At 35.7% G+C, this 18,773-nt stretch overlaps 2 protein-coding genes across 4 annotated transcripts in view; one reads left to right on the top strand and one right to left on the bottom strand.

The window, feature by feature from the left end:
- lias (lipoic acid synthetase) overlaps nt 1–6,659 on the bottom strand; it is a 28,782-nt gene extending 22,123 nt beyond the window's left edge. Inside the window, exons 1-4 of the mRNA XM_028801965.2 lie at nt 6,491–6,659; nt 5,441–5,601; nt 3,982–4,075; nt 1,506–1,586 (exon numbers count right to left, since the gene is read on the bottom strand). Coding sequence (XP_028657798.1) covers nt 1,506–1,586; nt 3,982–4,075; nt 5,441–5,601; nt 6,491–6,565 — 411 coding nt within the window. The 5' untranslated portion in view covers nt 6,566–6,659. The remainder of the gene's footprint in view (nt 1–1,505; nt 1,587–3,981; nt 4,076–5,440; nt 5,602–6,490) is intronic.
- Nucleotides 6,660–8,500: 1,841 nt separating this feature from the next.
- Nucleotides 8,501–18,407, top strand: rpl9 (ribosomal protein L9). Of its 3 annotated transcripts, none has more exons than XM_051927383.1 (7): nt 8,501–8,525; nt 8,986–9,032; nt 9,120–9,235; nt 9,729–9,824; nt 10,294–10,426; nt 15,873–15,953; nt 18,231–18,407. In XM_051927383.1, the coding sequence occupies exons 2-7, from the start codon at nt 8,987–8,989 to the stop codon at nt 18,338–18,340; spliced, it is 582 nt and encodes a 193-aa protein (XP_051783343.1). In that variant the 5' UTR covers nt 8,501–8,525; nt 8,986; the 3' UTR covers nt 18,341–18,407. The 3 variants fall into 3 exon arrangements, with proteins under 3 accessions (XP_051783343.1, XP_051783344.1, XP_051783345.1); XM_051927384.1 differs by lacking the exon at nt 8,501–8,525 and adding an exon at nt 8,590–8,614; XM_051927385.1 differs by lacking the exon at nt 8,501–8,525 and adding an exon at nt 16,681–16,797.
- Nucleotides 18,408–18,773: the final 366 nt, after the last annotated feature.

Raw genomic sequence — 18,773 nt, forward strand, 5'->3', positions numbered from 1 at the left:
CCCAATGTGAACAAAAAATAATTTAAACTTATCGAATACATCCATTTTTCAAGGTAAAAATTTTACCAAGTATTGATCTGCATATTGACATTGTATCTATATTATAAAACAGTGGAATCATGACACTTTAGACAACTAAATAATAATCATTGAAAAAGTCACACTTACAATCATTCCCATTCCTTCTTTATACTGAAGCTTAATGTGTTATTTTGCAAAGATATTGCCTGCCGCTGCCAGTACAACAATGCACATATGTACTTCAGTGGTCTGGCAAGAGAAAGATTGAGCACCCATATGATAAGAACTGAACAGACATTATAGGCATACTAAACTTCAACCTGATTAAAGCTAAGTGTAAGTTTAGTACAGATGTTTTAACATAAACAGAGTGGTAATGCAATACTAACATTCATGCCCTACACTGCCAGTTTCTGCATGAACTTTGTATGTCCTCTCCATGTATTTACAGATTGATTGGTATCAGTGAGTTTAATCACTCAAAAACATTGTCTTCAGTTTTTTTTATTACCACATTCTCAAGAAGTATAACTCATCTTGTGTTAAATATTTGATAACTGGGTTGTGGAGCATAAACTCTTTCACTGTGGTTGGGCTCTATTGCACTCTACCTTTTTCATTTTAGGAGTTTTTTTTAATTATACGAATGCACAACATGCCCCATAAAATGCAGCTGTGCAAGTGACTTGGCTCTTTCCAAAATCTAAGGCTTTTACTAAAATATAATGCATTGTAATCAGTTCAGTTCACATTTATTGTTGTGTGTATAATGTATACTGAAACTCTCATACAAGCTGTTTTCAAACAATGTTGACACTTGACGTGTATCTCACCCTGTAGAGAGTTTGGGAGGATGCGCTGATAGCATGTTGCCACACGCACCACACATCGACCCACCTGGATTGGGACCCAAGTGCAGTGGGTGACACCTTAGCACCACACTGGAACAGTGTGAGGTTTTGTATGGTGGTTGGACTGCCAGTCGTGCCACCAACTACCAACACTCTGTAGGATATGTAAAATAACAACATATATTTTACCTCGAGAAAATAGTACCAGAAATCTGTAATAAAACATAATATTTCCAGTGTACTTTTGTCCTCACAAGCATGTCCTAGAAATGCTGAAGGCATGTTTTGTTAAATTGAAACCTTTGCTACTTCAAAGGGGCATATTTGGTAAATTTGAAAGCTTTTTTCGAAATTTGGACACTAGTAACCATTAGCTCCATTGTAAAGTGCAAGAGTGGACTAGTATTTTTTTTTAATTATTAAAACTAGCTTCATTTTAGAAGGCAATTTCATGTGATAAATTAAAATACACCATGATTGTGAAAAAAAAATTTTGACTTGAAAAATACCAACGTTATCCAAAAATAAAATAAAATAAAGAGCTAGACTTTCACATATGCATGCTTTAAAAAGGAAGCTTGAGGCAGATATTATGGTTAGCTGCATAAGTTTTAAAAATAATAAGAGTGATACCATGATAGTTGCCGTTGCTGTGGCATACTCCCCTCCTCCCCAGCACTCTCCAATGTTTGGACATCGTGCTTCTTCACATACCTGCATGGACAAAAAAAGACTGATCTAAGGTTAAGAAATTCTCACTTTACAGTACATCTGGCAGGAACCGATTTAAATCAGAAACTAAAATCTCCAAGGCTTTGCCAAAATCAGTATACATGTGAAAGAATCTCTCCACTTAGTTTACATTTAAAACTGGCAGATATTATAAAAGGAACACACCATGCAGACACACTTACTATAAACTGTGGAAAGGCTTCATCATTTATGAGTTCATGAAATATTAGTGATCACTTAGAAGGTATAAGAATTCACAATCCGATTTTTTTTTCTAATAAGATGTACATTTTTCGTTAAATGGTGCGATTTTACACCCTTAATGATCTACTAGGAATAAAATAAACTGGCACAAAAGGTAGCAAGAGGATAATATCTTAATAATAGGGTTAATTCTGAAATGTTTAACCAATATTATTACTCATCATGTCCCATAAAAATTGATACATGCTCTATTTTTCCCTTATTTAAGAAAGTAAAAGAAAACAAGCTGTAGCAGTCTAAATATAGTATCCCCTGTTAACAGTGCAGAATTAGTGGAATTAGCATAGCTACTGCAAATTATCAAACTCAGTGAATCTGCATTGAATGTGAAACAATAGTTTCTGAGTCAAATCTCAATAACACTTTAATTATTAGAATATGACCTTCACTATTAAATTTCACCCCTTCTTGACCCAGGGTACAAAACATTTTTTTTCATAGAAAGGATGTAAATGATTCAAGATCAATACTTAAAAGTTGCATTTTGTCATTTTGAAGAGTGTAAGCAAATGCAAGTATTTATATCCCTTCTGACAGAACCCCTGAAGATAATGTATAGTAAATTTAAATTATGTTTCTGAAAATGTCTTACTACACTTACAACTTTTATTGCATAGTAATTTACCTTTTTCTTTGTTTTATTCTACTTACTAAGTTATAACTCCTAATTAGCTTCACTTTTATTAATCTATGATAAATTTGTTGTGGATAAGATATCTAACAGTGCATTGTGTTAAGTTCATTGTAAAGTAGGTGTTTATGCATAATATTCACAAACAGATAAATTCTGAGGGACTGTATGGTACTTATCGATTCCTGTTTATAAACCTCTTTGTTGATAATCTCTGAAAAGTAAAATAATCTTATATAGAAAATAACAGAATAATCTTGGAAAAAATATGTTTCATTTACATAAAAAGTGGCTTCTAATCAGTAAACTTGTTCTACCCAAAACTGTACTCCAAGAACTAAGTACGAGAACTCTGGCCTATGCACCCTTTCATGTAAACAGCACCTCTACAATTGTAAAGATTTATCACATATCACTTAAACTGCAAACAGTACCCTTTCTTGAGAGTCTAAAAATTTGTCATCAGTGTAGTACAGTTGCAAGCCTACCACTAGATCACCAAAGAAAATAAAAATTGAACGATCAGTTACGAATTAGCTTGTTAATATTTCACAATTTAATTCCAATTTTTACACTTATTATGATTAATCGAAAATAATGCTATTTAACTTCTACAGGTATTTTGGCCTCCCTAGTATCACATGCATGTTAAGGAGGCAGGCAAAACTTCAAAGACAAGGCATTCAGATGGTAAGACAACCACACTACCTAGTAGCATGCAAATAGTTTGTGTTTTATCCACATAGCCATAAATTGTTTTAAATGCCTTGCTGATATTCTCTGACCTTATCTTTTCAACATGCTGTCCATGAAGGGGAATTCATACTTTACACCACCTTAACCTGAAGATATGAAAAGTATCACAAGTGCGTAACTTTCTACTGGATATGATGTGGAAGAGCACACATGGTGCTTCAGAATTTCAGAACAGAAGCACCTTCAGGTAAAGTCCACCTTGCAGTGCTGTCATAACATTGGGAAAAAGATGCAGATGTAATGGCTAACATGTTATTTCCTAACTAATGCTGTACAGTACAGTTTTCAGGAAAGGGACATTTTAGAATGAAATAGTCAGGACTGCTTGACAATTTAGAGAGGTGGTGGGCACTAATTTATTCATGATAGCTTGGATGAAATTAATGCTGCACCATTAACATTTTGTCACACATAAAAGTGTAATATTATAATCTTTAAAAACAATAAGCTAACAACTCTGATTATAGTACAAGATATTAAAGCAATTATATTAAAGCAAGATACAGTACATCACTATTATCCATTATTATGCCAATAAAGGCTCCAATATAGGCTCCAGATACCCCACACCCTGAATTTGATTAAGCGGCTTTGAAAATGAGAGGAGACATCACTACTATAAATAATTTTGTAATATTATGTCTTAAAATGATACATATGTACATCAGTTCTCATTTAACTTTAAGAACAATTTCTATACCACAGTAACAAAAAATTTCCACCTACTGTATGCAAATTTAAATTTCTTAATGTATTCTTTAGCTTATTGTAATTCTTTCCTATGGGAATTTCAGTCTTCAGCCAGGGTGGTAATCTCAGCCTGTAATAGAAATCAAATAATATTTTATCTTTTATATCCACAAAATGTCATTGTTCCGGCTGCTCTGAAATGAAAATAACTGCATAGTTAAATTATAAGATATACAAACATTAAAAAGTCTAAACTGGTCAATTTAGATTATTGTGTATACTAGGAAAATGATGGGTACATGTCATAATCATAAACTCGGAGAGGAATGCTATTAGGACAGTGATTTAGTACGTACAAATCTCACTTTGTATATTCAACATGGGAAAGAACAGAGATGTATTGAAATAAGTACAGAAATAAGTACAGAACAACAAAAAAAATAAATAAGTACTGTTTTAGGAAATTCATAGATATTCTTTATTAAGTATACAGTAAATTGTAATTTTAAATTTGCTAAATTTAAGTAATTGTATAAAATGTTTTCATCCAATTGCATATTTATTTTCACAATATACACATGTTCGTTGGTAGCCATATGTGCTCATGGGGGAGGTCTGCAGGGCTCAATTTAATATTTTGTGCAGCAAGATGCCATTTTTTAATTTGAGAGTGTGAGAGATAGTGACTAACATTCATTTTGTGTGGTAGAGATTATAATAAAAATAAAAACAACAAAAACAAGAAGAAGAAGAATACAGAAACTTTAGGTACAAAACCTTACAGGAGTTGAATGGTACTTGTAGCATACAGGTGGGACTGGGAAAAAAAGTTCAGTATATAGATATAGGCACTGGACAGAAGTGAGGTATGTAATATAAGGAATTGAGAGCAAATGTGAAAAGTGACCTAAATGTATGCCATGTCTAATTCACTGTAGGTCACCCTAAGGGTAATAACTTTTAAATACAGTGAGTGGAAAGAAACTAAAACCATGACAGAATCAATAGGGTATGTACTTCATGTGTAACTTGCTAATGGTAGTTTTTGCTTGAAATGAATTTAAACTGTATACAAGAAGCTTTTGCAGGCTTATTTTTTTTGCTTTTGATAAGTTTTATTTGGCACCTGATTGCTTCCTGCTTGAATTTGGTGCTGCACAGATCTCACTTAGTTACTGAACACTGAATATCCTGACTGGTTGTTAGTTTGTTAACAAAAACTACTGTGAATTGTTTATAAATACTTTTTAAAATCCTATATTTTTGAGTCTGACCTCTAATTAGTTCTCCCAATCAGTGCTTGTTCAATGTTCATCCATACTTTTAAGTGAGTTCCTGCAGAAATACACTGTGACTGTATTCAGTTTCTGATTGTTCTCCATGAACAAAAATTAAAAAGAGTATTAATTGGTGTAATCTTTGCCAGAAAAAAAGTAATAAATATGTTATTTGGTACAAGCAATTTCTTGTCTAGCTTATGTGTTTCTCTTCTTACCTATCTCCTTTCTGTCTCTTTAAGTTCCCTTTGTATTCTGCCCACTTGCTTCTGTCTTGGAGGTCTCCAGAAACGAAATCTTCAAGATCTGGGCCATGAAGAAGTGATTGCTTCTTATCTGACACTGAACTTGAAGTCCTGCATGAGTGGGTAATACAGCCCTAAAATAAAACAGAACACCATACCAGAAATGGACTATTTTACTATATTAATTATACGCCATCAGTACCCTACAAAGTAAATAAATGAAACTATAAAGTTAATCTATTTAAAAAATAGAATATTCTGACTCGACTTTCTTGTTGGGGCAAAATGCCATTTGTAACACATCATGTTACACTAGGCAAATCAATGCATCCGTCTGAATCGTAACTGCATTCGTTAATATAGTATTTACCGTATATGTCAAGTTCTATGCAGAACGTGTACCGTTCAATAAATAAAGTCGATGGTGGGTTATTTAATGTATCCTAAAATAGTCTCTTATGTCACAATGACTAAATCGCATACACCAACACATATGCACTGGTGACTTAACTGAAAGATGTTGAGGGCAACTTCTCTAATGTGAGCAGTTACCAGCGTTGTTCGATGTCAGGCGGTGATGAAGGTCAACTCCCGAACGATCGTCACATTATTGATGCAGTGAATACATTCCATTATTTTTAATGACACTGAAATACATTAAACAAGTGCTTTAGGCATAAGCGGCATCATACTAATGACGGTTATAAACATAACTAAATTAGCGTTCTAACTTTTGTAAGACGCCAGCTGATCAAACACTTAAGACTCATTAACAAATCTCTAAACGGTCCAAAATGATTCTAAACCAGTTAATGTACACAAACGTGTAATGATGATTATTTGCAACAAAGGCACTTAAATATCTAAGGACTCGTGAAATCGTCGGTTCAACGCATTATGTGCAATGACACTTCCAACAGCACATTTGCAGAATTTCAACCGAGTTATATTCGTCATGTCACTGGTCCTCATAGTATTAATGCAAAAAGAAGATAAATACACAAAACAATGACAGGAACATACTGAGAAATTTAAAGAATCCCCTGTCTTCAGCCACAAGCCGATACTGTCAAAACGTCGCACTTTGAGCAGGGCCATTTCTGTAGTTCCAACTTTCCTTGCCCCCTATGTCTGTCGCCGGCGTTTCTACTCCGTGCTTTCGAGCATCGATTAGCCGTGATTGGTAAGTGATGCCTTCAGACTGGACACATCGATGGGACACAGGCAAGACTAGTCGAGAGAACATTTAGGGAGCGGCGGAGTAGCCATGTCTTCATTTCCTAACCTAGTACAAATCAGTTTACAATACATTGTTAACAGTTAATATAGTTATTCATTAAATATATCCACAATGAAATTAATGAACATTGACTTTAGAAAAAGCCTCACATCCCTGACTGGTTCCTGCTTTGGATCTGATGCTGCAGGGATTGGCTCCTGCCACTGCAAACTTGAACAGGCATATGAACATCAGAACATTAGAACAATCTACAGGAGAACAAACCATTCAGACCAAGAAAGCTCGCTGGTCTTATCTACTTTATTCTTCCAAACTAACATCAAGTCTACTTTTGAAAGTCCCTAAAGTCCTATGTCTACCAAACTACTTGGTAGTTTATTTCAAATGTCTGGTTCTCTATGCAAAGAAAAACTTCCTAATGTTTGTGTGGAATTTACCCTTAACAAGTTTCCAACTGTGTCCCAGTGTTCTTGTTAAACTCATTTTAAAATAACAATCTCAATCCACTGTACCATATCCCTTCATACTTTTAAACACTTCAAATATCTCTTCTCTTAATCTTCTTTTGCTTATGCTGAAAAGGCTCAGCTCTTTTAATTCTTCCTCATAATTCATCACCTATGGCATTGGATCAGCCTAGTTGCTCCTCTCTGGACCTTTACTAGCGCTGGTATGTCCTTTTTGTAGCCTGAAGACCAAAACTGCCCACAGTACTCCAGATGAGGCCACACCAGTGCATTATAAAGCTTGAGAATAACCTCCTTGGACTTGTACGTCACACATCAGGGTGCTATATAACCTAACACTCTGTTAGCCTTCTTAATGGCTTCTGAACACTGTCTGCCAGTTGATAGTGTCGAGTCCACTATGACTCCTCAGTCCTTCTCATAAGTTGTACTCTTGATTTTCAGACCTGCCCTTGTGTAATCAAACCTAACATTTTTACTTCCTATAAGATGACCTTATACATTAACCTCTTAATGCAGGGTTCACATTAATTGTTCTTGGTATTATCCTGTAATGTACTACAGTGAATCTGTTATGGTGTTTCTGACAATTCCCCAGCTTATAACACTAAAATAGCAAATTTGGCATTGACCTTTTAAATGTTTAGGTTTCATCATATTTCCCATATACACAAGAAAGCCTTCAAAATCCTTATGATCCCAAAAACAAATAATGTTCTTTGAGAGAGTGGTACAATAATTAGTGTTGCTGTCCCACGGCTCCAGAATGTTCACTTTTTATTGTATCAATATTAAAATAAATTTGTAATACAATGTATTAATGTAGTCTACGAAAATGTAAAAACAAAGAATAAATTACATAAAAGAGTCGCAGTAGATAAATTATTAGGTACAAGAGGGATTCAGGGATTAACTTTACAAACTGTTAAGAAAAGAACTGAGAATCTTTCTCATTTTTATTGTCTTTGTGTTTTACTAGTTTTTTCTTAATACCATTTCTAACATGTCAATGTCCACACAGAATAATGCAATAGAAGGTCTAACCGGTTTTATACTTACGTATATGACAATATGGAATGGGCATTTACTATTTTTTATCTTCACATTTATAAACAGAAAAAAGAACGACATTTAAACATACTTGGCTAGATTTTGTTTGGTAAACTTTGGAAAAAGGGAGTTAGAGACACACACCTTCTTTACAACTCGTTTATAATTAACTGCTAGCTTTCGAATAACTTCTGGCATCGGTTAGTTCTGTCTGTACGGACGACTTGTTGACGTAACACGTCGCTTATGTACAATTGCGTCCTGACGTCGCTTCCTCTCCCTTTTCCCTATCACAGGCGAGGTAAGAGTAAGATGGCGTTATGCAGAGATACTGAAAATCTGGTTTAATCCTCTGGAAATACGTTGTTTCAGCCAAAATCATCAAGTGAAGTAATCAAGCACATTATGTCCAACATTATAGATATAATATTTTTTGAAAGCCAAAAGCTTCAGATACCGGGAAAATGTTTTGTATCTGAAGGCGCGACGCGCAGGCCTGTTGCCCGCATCATAGTTAGACATAAACGTACGTGTCGTTTGTGTCACCGGATTATTTGGGCTCGTCAAGGAGCATTGTTGAAGCGTCGTGCAGTATATATTGCAGTTTAGTATTGTAGCCATTTGGTAGCGCGGTGTTTTTCTTTAATATGGGCTGTTTTGATGACTGATGCATGTCCTATTAGGTGTGTGTGTGTCGTACGCGTGAAAAGTCTTCAGACTTTTACACATTGTTAATGGCAGTGTGTATGCTTCAATTATAGGATGAAGACCATTCTCAGCAACCAGACCGTCGACATTCCCGACAATGGTAAGCAAAGATACAACTAACGTGAGAGTGGCTTGGTAACTGGAAGCCTAGCGAGATCGACCTGACTTTGCTTTTTTCTTCTCCCAGTCGAGGTGAAACTTGATGGGCGCACTGTGATCGTCAAGGGACCTCGAGGTGTTCTTCGCAGAGAGTTCAATCACATTAATTTAGAGCTCAGTCTCCTGGGTAAAAAGCGAAGAAGGGTAAGTGTAGTGCCTAATGTAGAGATTGTGTTTATATGTACCCACGGTACACTGACGGAAGCGTGCAATTGCTTTAACAGTCTTGCTCTTTTAAATAAAAGTTTGTTTGTTTTTTGGCGTGAGAGAAGGTACAAATTGCACTTTTCTACCCCGTTAGTGTATTTTGTCCTGTGGTGAAACGCAAGCTAGAGTCATGCAATATGAAGTTTTTTTTTTTTTTTATATAGTGCCATCATCAACATGCAACTTTACAAGGTGCTTTAAGGGGTCAACAGTAATTTCAGTGTATTGTTGATCTGCAAAGTGAGCAGTACAGTAATGATTGATCAATACAAGCCGGGGTATAGGTGTGAATGGCAAAAAATGCACTACTGACTGACATCAGAATGAGGGGCCGGGGTTTCTGGAGCGAATGGCAAAAATGCATCACTGACATACATCAGAATGTGGGGCTATCTTTAAATTTTAAGAATGAATTGTCTTTTCTCCATAGCTTCGTGTTGACAAATGGTGGGGAAACAGAAAGGAGCTTGCTACAGTAAGAACCATCTGCAGTCATGTTCAGAATATGATCAAAGGAGTGACTTTGGTATGTATTAGGAGCTTGTGGTAGTTTTCCAATTTTATATACAGATAGTCATTTGCTTACATTATAGGGTACCTACTGTTCACTGAAAGCTCAGTATTTTAGAGTGTGAAATAAATAGTATACAGCTTTTCAATTTCAAAACCCCAAATGTACTTAAAGTCATAATAGAAAAATGATAGGATACTGAAATAGTTGAAAATATTCTGGTTACCAATGGCTGCGGTTTTCATAAAATGACTTAGATTTCATTGATTTATTGTGTTGGAAGGAGATTTAATTGATCACAAAGCCTCTTTTGACCTCAGTGTGTACTACTTGGACAAAAAGTAAACCCTGGTGTGAGATCAATTTTAACATCATGGATTCTACTTTGGATTTTTAGCAGTTTCTTGAATTGATCTAGCTGCAAAGAAAGTTTTTTTCTAACATGCATTTTTAATAGTATTCTCTAATTTTTTCATATCTCCAGGGCTTTCGCTACAAGATGAGGTCTGTGTATGCTCATTTCCCCATCAACGTGGTCATCCAAGAGAGTGGTTCACTTGTTGAAATCAGAAATTTTCTGGGAGAGAAGTACATTAGAAGGGTCCGAATGAGACAAGGTGAGTATGTTTGTTGACTACATTAACATGCTATTTCAAAAAGGATAAAATCTCTTGATTTGGTAGTATAGTTTTGTGGTTAAAATGCTACAATTTGACCGTCACCAACAAACAAGTGAATACTTTGTTGTGTAATAAAGTTTTGGAATGTATTTGAATGCTATCCATTTGTACATTTGGGTTTTGTCAGGTTAGGCTAAATGTCAACTTCAGAACTTGCCAAGCATGATTAAAAGTGTGTGTCCTGTCTGCCAAAGGACTGTCCAGGTTCCGTTCCTGCCTTATACATGGTGTTGTGTATATAGGATTGAAAGTATTCAGAAAGTGAATGCATATGAGTTAGTTATAGTGTTTTTGTTCAGTTGTAAGCAAAATTTTTGCGTGGTAGTTCTTTTTTTAGTTTTATTTCTACATCATGTTTATATATCCTTGTTTTTATCACTGCCAAAGGTGTTTTGTTTGATGCTTGACTTTTTTTTTTTATTTTATTTTATTACATTCAGTTTCATCTGAGCTTTCCTCATTAGATATTATAAGTTAGTGTATCAGTTTTGGTTCAGAATTGTTGGATTCCTCTCTTTCTAGACATCATTTTACAAGATATTTTATGGCTTAGTTGCTTCAATTAATATTTACTAAGTTTTAACTTGCTTTAACCTCCTCCTTAATTTTTGTCTCAGTCTTTTGTTCTTAAACCATATGATGCTATAAAAGCACACTACTGTTTTGTTGGTGTTTTTCTGTGTTTCATGTTTCTTTGCTATCTCAAAGTTGCTGTTTGTTGGAAATATGTATGGATATTGTGGTTTTGGCCTTACACTGATTTGTCACAGTTCTTTTATAATTTTTTAGTTAAGTATAACACAAGGAAACACATGAGTCAGTTCAGTCTCTTTTGCAACATTATAGTTTCAGTAGTCCTGCATGGTTGTCACCTTCACATCTCTGTGACTTAATGCTGCTCCAAGACTGTGATCTTGGTTAAGCAATTTTCACGATATTAATTACAGATATAATTAAAATTTCAGTTGTACTTTTGCACAACGCCTTTAGGCAGGAGAAATAGTTATGTATCAGTCAAGCTTATTAACTGATTTTGGCCATAAATTTATAAATGGGAAATGAATCTGCTGCCCTGCCCAGAAGTACTTGGTGGTCCATGTCAATGATAAGTCTGACACACATCAAATACTTCTGGCCAATTAGTTATTTTCAGCAGAAGTGTGTCAAACTCTGTTGGTGCTTCTTTATATCAATGGCAATATGCCTGCATAATGCCTCACTTTTGTGATCTTTTTATCTTAAGCCAAGTCAGAAGTTTTTTTTTTTTTTTTACTTGTTAGTATTTGAGAAGTGGGGTGGTGTTGGTTTATTGTAAAAATGTTTGTATAATACATGGTTTGTAAATATCATACTGTTGGTAGAATGTGTATGTCCACACAGTGCCTTCAGAAGCAAGCTGTTCTGTAATAGTTGTACAGGGTCATTAACAATTCAAGTATTTCAACACTAAAGTGTTTTTCTCCATGTCCACAGTGGGTCTTGGGGTAACGATTAATTTGATTTGTGATACAACTAAATGTGAGTTTACCTTCACCTAACGCAAGTATTAGAAAATCTGATAGCAAAACCTGACTTTGACCGTTCCAGACCCAGTTGTTGTTTACAGCAGAGATACTTTCACAGTTAAACCAGCAAACTTCAAGGGGTTATTTTAATTAAAACGAGTACATGCTCATTTCCATGAACATTTCAGCAGTAATTCTTGTATATACAGTAATCCCTCGCTATATTGCGCTTCGACTTTCGTGGCTTCACTCTATCGCGGATTTTATATGTAAGCATATTTAAATATATATCTCGGATTTCTGTGGACAATGGGTCTTTTAATTTCTGGTACATGCTTCCTCAGTTGGTTTGCCCAGTTGATTTCATACAAGGGACGCTGTTGGCAGATGGCTGAGAAGCTACCCAACCTATTACCTATTAAATAAAACTCCTCAAATATATTGTGAGCACGGGGGCTGTTCGCACCCCTAGACGATACGGACACTTGTCTAAAAATGCTGAAAGCATTGCTCCCTTCTGTGCAGCTACTTTGTCAAGCGACATGCTTCCCGCACGGTGCTTCGCATACTTAAAAGCTCGAAGGGCACGTATTGATTTTTGATTGTTTGTTTTTCTGTGTCTGTGTCTCTCTCTCTCTCTCTGACATTCTCTGCTCCTGATGGAGGGGGAGTGAGGGGGACGCTCCTCTAAAAAATGCTGAAAGACTACCTTTACATTGTACATCCTTGCAGCTGCTTTGTTCGCCGGTGCTTTGCATACTTAAAAGCCAAACAGCCCTATTGATTTTTGTTTGCTTTTCTCTCTCTTTGACATTCTCTGCTCCTGACGCACACTCCTATGAAGAGGAAGATATGTTTGCATTCTTTTAATTGTGAGACGGAACTGTCATCTCCGTCTTGTCATGGAGCACAGTTTAAACTTTTGAAAAAGGGACAAATGTTTGTTTGCAGTGTTTGAATAAAGTTCCTGTCTCTCTACAACCTCCTGTGTTTCTGTGCAAATCTGTGACCCAAAATAATATAAAAATAATATAAAAATAACCATATAAACATATGGTTTCTACTTTGCGGATTTTCACCTTTCGCGGGGGGGGGTCTGGAACGCAACCCCCGCGATAGAGGAGGGATTACTGTACTGTACATTCTGATCTTTTGAATTGGTTTGTTTCAACGCTGGTTATCTGTTTAAATATCTTGCCATAAATATTTTAACACAACAACTGGGCTTATGAGTTGAGTTGCAGTTAAAGGTGTGTTGATCTGGAAAGAATTTAACATAATAAAAATAGCACTTTCGCATGCATCATTTATCACAACCAAGAAGTTGTGGGGCATTAATGTAACATCCCTTTCAGATGTTTCTTTGCCTGCCTGTCCATTATCTAACCTGCTTATCTAGTGTAGAGTCACAGTTGGGTAGGTTCCTACCATGGTATTACGTGAAGTTGACATTTCATTGCAGGGTGCATTCATTCACATTCCCACCAATTAACCTTATATACCTGTTTGAGATATTTGTTGATGGTGGAGGATATTCCATGCTGCTACCAGTAGAATGTACAAATTCTGCCCAGATCCTCTTGGTTCAGGATTCATACTTTGGGCTTTAAAGTCATGATCCCTGTGCCACTCTTTCAAATGTGCTTTCAGGGCCTGAAATTGGTGGTAATCTCCCAATTCCGATTTAACGATTTTGTCAGTCATAGGCCAGTGGATTTCTAAACATTATATATTAAAGATGCTTGTTTTATATTCATCATTGTTAGGTGAGTAGTTAAATGTTAGCATGTCAGAGAGAGGGTGACTGGTATTGTTTAAAGTGGCACTCGGATTTGTTTTCATTCTCTCTTTTGATACTACTTACAGTAGGACCAGAGTGCATCCCATAACTGGATCTGCAATTTTAATTAGCTTGTTGAATTGGTGGGCCCAGCACAGCTTAGAAAATTGTGCTGGCCTTTACAGAGTTGTAGAAGATGTGACAGTGTCATTTCCCACATTAAAGGAATGCAGTCTCCTAAGAAAAAAAGAGTGCTCTGTCCTTGTATAGTTCCTCTGCATTATGAGACCAGTCCAGCATATCCTTGATGTGGACCCCCATTTAGTTGTAGGAGCAGACCACCTCTAAATCCTCTCCTTGAACAGTGACCAGTCTTGAAAGCTGTTTCATGTGGTGAAAGTCCATAACCAGTTTCTAGGTGTTTTTGATTTTAGGTTACACACCATTCTTTCTGCATTAAGAAACAAAGTTCTCCACCTGACTCCTAAACTCTGTCTCATCCCCCTTATCAACACACCCTATGAGTGCAGAATAATCTGAGTGTTTCTGCAAGTAACTTGACCTAGTGTTATATTAATAATCTCATGTGTGCAGATTGAAGAGAAAAGGAGACAAGACTGTTCCTTGTGGTACTTCACTGGTGCTCACATCCTTAAAGACACAGTCCTCGAGTCTCACAAATTGCAGTCTGCCAGACTGTCCATTGTCCAAGACACCATAGGCATATCCATGTGTATATCTCTAAGCTTACCTCTCAACAGAAGTGGCTGGATGGCGTTAAAGGCACTGGAGAAATTAAAAATAATCTTCACAAGGTGGCCTGCTTTGTCCAGGTGAGAAAAAGCCTTGCGGTGGAAATGGATAATTGCATCCTTCATTGCGGTCTTTGTTTGATAGGAAGACAGCAGTTTGGTACATGTTGTCTACCACAAGAGGACTCATAGTTCAGGATCCAGCTTCTCAATAATCTTCATAATGTCAGGTGTATGTACCACTAGACTGTGTAATCTGTAGGTGAAGAGGTGCTTGCCTTCATTGGGACAGGAACAATGCAGGGTGTTTTCTACAGCAGTGGCACTTTCTGAAGCCTTAGGGACAGACTGAATAGATGACCCAGGATACCACAAAGTTAGTCACCCTGAGTTTCAAGAATTCAAGGACTGACTTCATCTGTTCCTGCAGCTTGTCCTGTGTGTAGCATGCTTAATTGTTGCCTTTTGGTCTTCAGTTATGGACAACTCCTACTGATGAACAGAGGTGGACTGGTCACTGGCCGTTCCAGTTGAAGCATTATGAGTTGATGGTGTGGTGGACTCATCATTGTAACGAAGTAGCAGTGGAAGGGAAAATTGATTTTATAAAAAAAAGTATGATCAGCATGTTGCCTTTTTCTATATCCCCTTTTCCCCTGGATTGCTGGAGTCCAGCAACGTTAACAAGGAAAATGTATCTTTATTTCTTGGGCAAATAATGTGGACAAATTCCGACAACCAGTTTTTCAATGTATGAATTACAAACTGTAGTTTTAACTATAATATGCTCCCTTTTACACCATTCCTCATTCACCTAGCTGACCATTCCCCCTCCTGACTTTTTTCCACTGTTCACCAGATCCATTGACTATATCCTAAGAAGAGTTTGTTTTGGAGTTTAATGCAGCTTATAATTAAAAATTGCACAGTTGTCTTAAAGATGTAAATCTTTAATTGCCACTGCAAAAATGTTGTTCTTGACTGCATTTTCTCATGTTGTACTTGAAGATTGTCTCACAGTCCAGGGTATCCTAATAGGAGAATAGGAAACTCAAAACTTGTCATTTGTGTAGATATGTTTTTGACTAATCCCTCTGATTTGCTGTCCGCTGAAAAAATTGAGGAACCATCAGCTATATCCAATGAACCTCCCCAGGGGGTATTCATAAATTTTTATTAGGAACTGTTTTCATTTGCAGATTTTGGGGAGCCTTTGAAAGTGTCAAGTTCCAAATAAGTGGGAACATTTAGAATTAAATTTGAATTTACAAGTCTTCATTTTAGAATTTTTCAGTCAATGTAGAGATGTATGTTTGACCATCCTTGTGTTTTGTCTTTTTTAATAGGTGTAAACTGTGCTTTGTCTCAGGCTCAGAAAGATGAACTGGTTCTTGAGGGTAATGACATTGAGCTGGTGTCAAATTCAGGTTAGTGTCCAAATTTGTAAATTAAACAATTGCTTGAAAATGCAATAAAGTGCTGAGTGATTTTGAATGTAATGCTTTTTCTGGGTATATACATTTTTGGCTTCATAGTTAAGGTCTCTGTTTAGTGTTTACTTAAAAATTGACAATTTACATTTTATTCAGAATTCAGTGTCTAGTATTTTTACACCTCATGCAGCATGCTCAGGCTGATGCAAAATGGAAATCTTCAACAAAGAGCAGATGGTGCTGATTTTTAATATTCAGTATAATCTTTAATATTTTAAACAGATTTCTCAACAGAGCACTGCATTTACAGATGAAATAAAAATCATCTTTTTTTGTAGGGTGATCTGCCTATGCACAGATTCTTGTTAAATCTATAATTTGGTATCATGTTTTGTTTTGATTATTCATTTCTTTATTCTTTTGTTTATTTATTTGTATGTAGGTAATTGGTTCATTTAGAAAGTGAGCACATAATGGCATAAGTCAAAAAAAAAATGCTTTGCAGAAGGAAATATTTAAGAGTCAAATTGGACCTCAACTCTTTAATGCATTTTTATATAAACATTTCAGTTATTAAAAGCAAATCCTTCTGTCCGAGCAATTTATTTTGTTTTTGTTCACATTTTTTTCCTTTTTCACTCACTTCACACCTTTTGCTTTGCCTTTTTATTTTTGCATGCTGCTTTCTTTTGTATAATTTACTTCAGTTTTTATTTCTTAGCTGCACTGATCCAGCAGGCAACTACAGTGAAAAATAAGGATATCAGAAAATTCTTGGATGGTATTTACGTCTCTGAGAAGGGAACAGTAGTGGAGCAAGATCAATAAACAGTTCAAGGTTAGAATAATGTGTCTTGACCATCAAGTGGTTAATCCTCGTCCTCTGAAATAAATGCGGAATTGTGTCGAATTATTCATGGACCATTCTTCGTCTGCTTCCCAAAATTAAAACTTATTTTTATTCACAGGTCATCTTGGTTGAAATTCATCTTTTTCATATGTGCCAAATACAACATAATATCTTTTGGTTTATTTTACTAGGTCTGTGATTGATCCAAATTATAATATCTGTTACGCAGTGTTTCTTTTTAGGTTTTTGTGGATAGTCCTGTACCATTCAAACATTATCTGTGTTTTTTGTTGATCAAATGTAAGATGCACATTTGTTTGACAACTATTTCTCTAGTGGAGACTACACTAACTATATAACATCTAAATAAAAATATTTACTTCTGAAAATGTAACATTTCAAGACTCATTCGAGCAGAAGAGTTTGACAAGTTGCTTTCAGTGCCTTAAGAAATTGAACCAATAAAAAGCAATTTTAAGCTTATATGTACAGGAAAGTACAGAAGAGCATAATTTCTTTGCATTACCATATCCATCCTTCCCTTGAATATTAACTCATTTATGCCGAAGGTTGACATTTTTGAGTTTGTGCATGAAATTCACATATGTTGCGTAGAAAAATATAAGGAACAAGAATTTGAAGAGAAAAATTTTTATTACATTCCATTGTTGAGTTATGTGGTGTTCCAAAATTGGAATACTAGGCAAATCCACTTCTTACATTATACATAACATATGTTACTCCGTGACTGTCGTTCCAATAATGAAACATGAGGCATAAATGGGTTAAGGTGTTTCATTGCTAAGTGTCCCCCATTGCATTCATTGGGTACACCTGGAGGCTACAAATTCTCCAGGCATATGCACATTTGCTAATTTGCAATCTCCAGTTCACCTGACCTGTACATGATTGGAACTGTGGGAGAAAAACACATAAGAGTGAATATTTCTGTACAGGTGATGGCAAGTTGAAAACTAAATCCAAGTAAACCATGCTTCCATGGAGGCTCAACTGTATTCTGGAAAATAAAAGGAAATACTTGATGCAAGAAAAAACAAAAACTTGATAGTATAAGGTGACATTCTGTACTTTTTTTCCTTTTTATCCCAATTCAGAGTTGCCCGTATATGCAGCAAATTACAGATTTTTGATTTTATTATTCCAGCAGTTACTCAACAGACACTGTTCAATATTACCGTCGAGTACAAATAGAGAACATCAAACTTTGTTTGTCCAGTGTATTGAATTGCTGACACTCACTATTTATTTGACTATCTTTGAATTATAGCTACATAATTAAAATGTAGGCACTTACTGAAATATTTATAAATTATGTTCAGAATGGTGGAGAAAAATATGAATGCTAATTTTGTCATTGCTGCTCCTGTAAAATTTTTTTTTTTTGGTCAACTTATTTTCAGCTGCTTTGATTCAGCAAGCAACAACCGTGAAGAAGAAAGACATCCGCAAATTCTTGGATGGCATCTATGTCAGTGAAAAGAGCACTGTGGTCGAGGAGCAGACTGATTAATTTTACTTGTCTCTCTCTTGACTTGTCTCTCTTGCTGAGTAAAATAAAGTTTTGACAGTTAAAAATTTTTGGTGTTTTTGTTTTAATGTAACTTATATTGAACGACTGTTTTGTGATGGGATTGGCTTTAAAATTATTTCTTATAAAGAGTTAACATGGACAAAACTCGGAAGAAAATACCTACCATGAATAAATGTTACAGAATATTTAATTCCAGTTGAAGCATTCCTGCAACAGGATCAGACAATGAACATTCAGTACAGAATATTTTGTCTTGGTTGGATCATTGGTTTGCTGTTCATTTCCATAACTTTTAACTGCACCTTTTGGTTCATTGTTGCAATACCCAGAGCTGTTCCTAGTTCACATTGGTCTCTGTTTACACTTGTGTCTTAATGGGCACTCTTAAAGAGGCCTGCAGCAACTGTAGTAG

Source organism: Erpetoichthys calabaricus, chromosome 5 (genome assembly GCF_900747795.2).
Source record: "Erpetoichthys calabaricus chromosome 5, fErpCal1.3, whole genome shotgun sequence".
In the NCBI taxonomy this organism is placed as follows: Eukaryota; Metazoa; Chordata; class Cladistia; order Polypteriformes; family Polypteridae; genus Erpetoichthys; species Erpetoichthys calabaricus.

Bases quoted from the DNA above. Each gene is read 5' to 3' on its own strand.
- rpl9 (XM_051927383.1), top strand. From the start codon at position 8,987: ATGAAGACCATTCTCAGCAACCAGACCGTCGACATTCCCGACAATG. The intron at 9,033-9,119 runs GTAAGCAAAGAT...TTCTTCTCCCAG, and splicing joins CGTCGACATTCCCGACAATG to TCGAGGTGAAACTTGATGGG. The intron at 9,236-9,728 runs GTAAGTGTAGTG...TTTTCTCCATAG, and splicing joins TGGGTAAAAAGCGAAGAAGG to CTTCGTGTTGACAAATGGTG.